The sequence below is a fragment of the Trachymyrmex septentrionalis genome, unplaced genomic scaffold (assembly GCF_001594115.1).
Source record: "Trachymyrmex septentrionalis isolate Tsep2-gDNA-1 unplaced genomic scaffold, Tsep1.0 scaffold680, whole genome shotgun sequence".
NCBI lineage: Eukaryota > Metazoa > Arthropoda > Insecta > Hymenoptera > Formicidae > Trachymyrmex > Trachymyrmex septentrionalis.
Genome location: NW_017305863.1, coordinates 4,348 through 8,088, shown reverse-complemented (window position 1 = coordinate 8,088; position 3,741 = coordinate 4,348). Strand labels below are relative to the sequence as shown.

Sequence of the window (3,741 nt, the reverse complement as noted above, 5' to 3'; positions counted from 1 at the left end):
ATCGTGAACACTACTGATTTTTGAGGTTATGTGCATCAAACGCCAAACCGTATCGCATTTCAGGAGGTTAAATGTTACTGTTTTAAAACCCCAAAAGGGCGGGAAGATATATAAAATTTAAATTGTTATTTCGGTTGTATCAAATCTAAAGCTCAGAACTTTTTTGTACACCTAATAATTCACGAATTCTCGAAATAAAATTTCCTATAACATGGGTTGATCAATTTCATTAGTCGTTGTATATAAATAACTTTGTGTACAATATATAGTATATATATTTTTAGTATAAGATTTAGAAGTAGAAAATCTATAAAGTGGTCTGTTCTGTAAGCGTGGTGTCGCTCTCACACTCAGTATTTTGTGGCGACAAATTCAATTCACAATGATCATTATTCTTCTCGCAAGCCTTCTTCGCCTGTTCTAAAAGATTTTGCGCCATCTGATTGCCCGTCTTCTCCACCATTTGTGAAAAGTAACCATTTGGTTTGTCGTGTAACAATTCATATGGGCAACCAAATTCCTATTCACATGATAATTCTAATTATCACAAATGCATATAAAGACTTTTCTTCAGGAAATTACAAAATTTTCCAAAAAAGCTAGTCGATTATTCTTTGTATACATTGAATTTTCAGAAAAAAGTATATTGTTAATAATAAAAAAATCAATTTTAAATTTTCTAAATAATTTCTAATACAATAAAAAGTAAATTTTCTTTCTAAAGAGTAAAAATTAAGTTGATCTTGAATAAGAATAACCCAATATTCAATCTTATATATATAAAGAATAAAATTTCCCTTCTTAGAATGAATTTTATTCTAAACATCTTTCAGAAACTGAACTTAGCTATTAATCAAAATTATTATGAACAAACTTTTTAGATAGTTACATAGAAAATTATATCTCTTAATTTTGATTTTCCAAAATCGATATTCTTCTTAACCCATTCACACTTTAATTGTTAAAACGGAAAAACCTACCACGATAGAACTGTTCTCCATCACAATGATCCGATTGCTATCTATAATCGTATTCAAACTATGTGCAATCGTGATAATGGTGCATTCTTTAAAACTGCTCCTTATTGTATCCTGAATCAAGGTATCCGTGCTAGAAATAAAGTTTCAAATTTAGGGATGCAAATTTATAAACATGTTAAGTTTTGAAATATCTCTTTCTCTCTCTCTCTCTCTCTCTCTCTCTCTCTCTCTCTATCTCTATCTCTATCTCTATCTCTCTCTCTCTCATGCGTTGCAAATTACAGATACAAATTATATAATTTTGATAAAATGTCTACCAATCCGATTTATAATTTGAAAAAATTTGCTTTCTATTAATCTCGAATTTTTAATATAAAACAAATGTTATCGTACCCGACCATAACTTGATGTACCCTTGTAACACATACTGTGAAAATACTTTATATCATTCGTAATTATTTGCAAAAGTAGCAACTTAATAATAGAAAGTTTGAATTATTTACATATGGTAATTTATTGTTATACCTTATAGCAAAAAAGTCACGTTTTTATTATAATAAACTTTCAATAGTTACAACACTTGTGATATTACTGTAAAATCATCAAAGGCTACACCACGTTATTATCTTGATCTGTATGTGCCATAACATAATGAATAACTTTTAATTCACCTGTATAATGTCACACTTGTAACAAAGCGGACATTTGCACATTATAATGATTTTACTGTCGTATCACACATCCGTGACAAGGTAAATATTTGCACGTTATCATGACTTTGTTGCGATTACTGTGACTTCATTTGCTATGGAGAATTTATTAATATATAATTAATCAATCAAAATTTATTGTCTTTTCCAAGTGATATTTAAATACAATTCTAAAGAATCGTAAAGACTCGCTGCGAATCAATGTTGGCCGTAGCTTCATCGAGAACGAGTAAACGATTCTTTCTCAAGATGGCTCTGGCCAAGCATATAAGTTGCCTCTGACCGACGCTAAAGTTATGACCGCCAGAGAAGATATCGTGATCCAGCGTGACATCATTCAGCTCGACTTGCCGCAACACCTCCCACAGCTTCAAATCATCGTATTGATTAAACGGATTCAGATTGTAACGTAAACTCTCGGAAAAGAGTACAGGTTCTTGTGGTATAATGGAGATTTTGCAGCGCAGATCACTCAGGCCCACTGAACTTGTGTCTCGACCATCGATCTTGATCTCACCTTCTAGACCTTCATTGAACAAGCGAAAGAGCGCTAAGATCAAGGAGGACTTGCCGGCGCCAGTTCGTCCAACCACCCTGACTTTCCAGCCAGGGTCGATGGATACGTTCAGATTCTGTAAAGTCCGATTACGTGTTAAAACTCAAATAACGTTTGTAAGAATTAACAGACGGTTTATTTTATACCTTCAAAACTGGTGGATCATCCATATGATATTTTATGTTGACATTCTTCAAAATCAATTGTCCTTGGGATGGCCATGTAGGTGGCGGTGGATTGTCCGAAGTAATAGGTTCCTCCTTAGGAAGGTTCATGTACTGAAGAATCCTTTCTACGGAAATCATCAGTGACACCGACTCGCTAAACTGTTTTATGAGGTATTGTAGACAAACGATTAGGATCAATGACTGAGATATTGCTAGACCTGCTTTACTGCCGGCTACATTACCTGTAGTATAAAGAACAAAAAGAACTTACAATTGATTGAAGACTGAGAAAAAGAATCAAACGCAGAAATAAATAATATTAATTTCAAAAATATGACAAATGAATATTTGGCCATTTTTCTCAATACGCATGACCTTCAATGTTTAGAAATAACCTGTTTGCTGGTATAATATTCATCACGGAATAACGTGTCTTTTGAGTGATCTTATCTCTTTTAAAACATGGCAGACCGATAAAAAAATTTTTATACATAATTATGCATAAACGGTGGTACACAATTTATAACCGTTCTAAATAAACTATGTATAAATTAGTCGTGTATAACCGTTTATGTATAATTATGTACAGAAATTTTTTTATCGAGCTGCTATATTTTAAAAGAGATAAGATAACTCGAAAGACACGTCATTCCGCGGTGAATATTACCAGCCAACGTGTTATTGAGAGTCGTTGATCATGAAGTAATAATACATACATTCGTCATTTTAAAATTAATATCGCAATTACAAACAATATTGCATATTACAATATAAATATTGCAAAAACAAATGTCTGGAAATTGTTACAGAAATTGATACTTAAAAAGGTTTAGATTAGAACAGTTTAAGTTTAAAGTGAGAAATTACTTGCGAATAATTGGTCACATTTTACCATGCAATTTACAAAACAAATAAAAAACCAGTTTGAATGTGTTAGATTACACATTATTCTTGAAATTCTAGAATAATAACTTTGTTCAACACTTTTAAATGCTTTCTGAAATATATTATAATAAATATTCCGAAGATCTTTTGCGCTAAACATAATGTTGTTAGCAGAATTTGCATAGTTTGTCAAGATTTTGTGTAAATGAGGATAAAATGAGAAAAAAGTAATTTTTTTGTCATTTTTAACATTTCTTATACAATAGTAAACAATATTAAGTCAAATGAATTGATAAATGTTCTTTTAGACTCGATAAACTTTATTTAGAAACAAAGTTTTGTTTTGCTGTAAAAAATATTGAAAACAGAAAAAAATGCTATTTTTTACCCATTTTATTTCAATTTACTCAAAATCCTGATTACACAAATTTTACCAATGGCAT

The 3,741-nt window shown here is 31.1% G+C and overlaps 1 protein-coding gene across 1 annotated transcript; it reads right to left on the bottom strand.

Annotated features, from left to right (window-relative positions):
- Positions 1-307: 307 nt before the first annotated feature.
- Positions 308-2,551, bottom strand: LOC108753304 (probable multidrug resistance-associated protein lethal(2)03659). Its single transcript, XM_018494790.1, has 4 exons — positions 2,393-2,551; positions 1,883-2,322; positions 981-1,110; positions 308-520 (listed from the first exon to the last, which is right to left on the bottom strand). Exons 1-4 carry the CDS (start codon positions 2,549-2,551, stop codon positions 308-310), a joined length of 942 nt encoding a protein of 313 aa, XP_018350292.1.
- Between the last annotated feature and the right edge of the window lie 1,190 nt (positions 2,552-3,741).

Excerpts from the sequence above, each read along its gene's own strand:
- LOC108753304 (XM_018494790.1), bottom strand. The coding sequence starts at position 2,551 with ATGATTTCCGTAGAAAGGATTCTTCAGTACATGAACCTTCCTAAGGAG. Across the intron at positions 2,323-2,392 it reads ATGATCCACCAGTTTTGAAG|AATCTGAACGTATCCATCGA; the intron begins GTATAAAATAAA and ends CGGACTTTACAG. Across the intron at positions 1,111-1,882 it reads ACGGCCAACATTGATTCGCA|CACGGATACCTTGATTCAGG; the intron begins GCGAGTCTTTAC and ends CTTTATTTCTAG.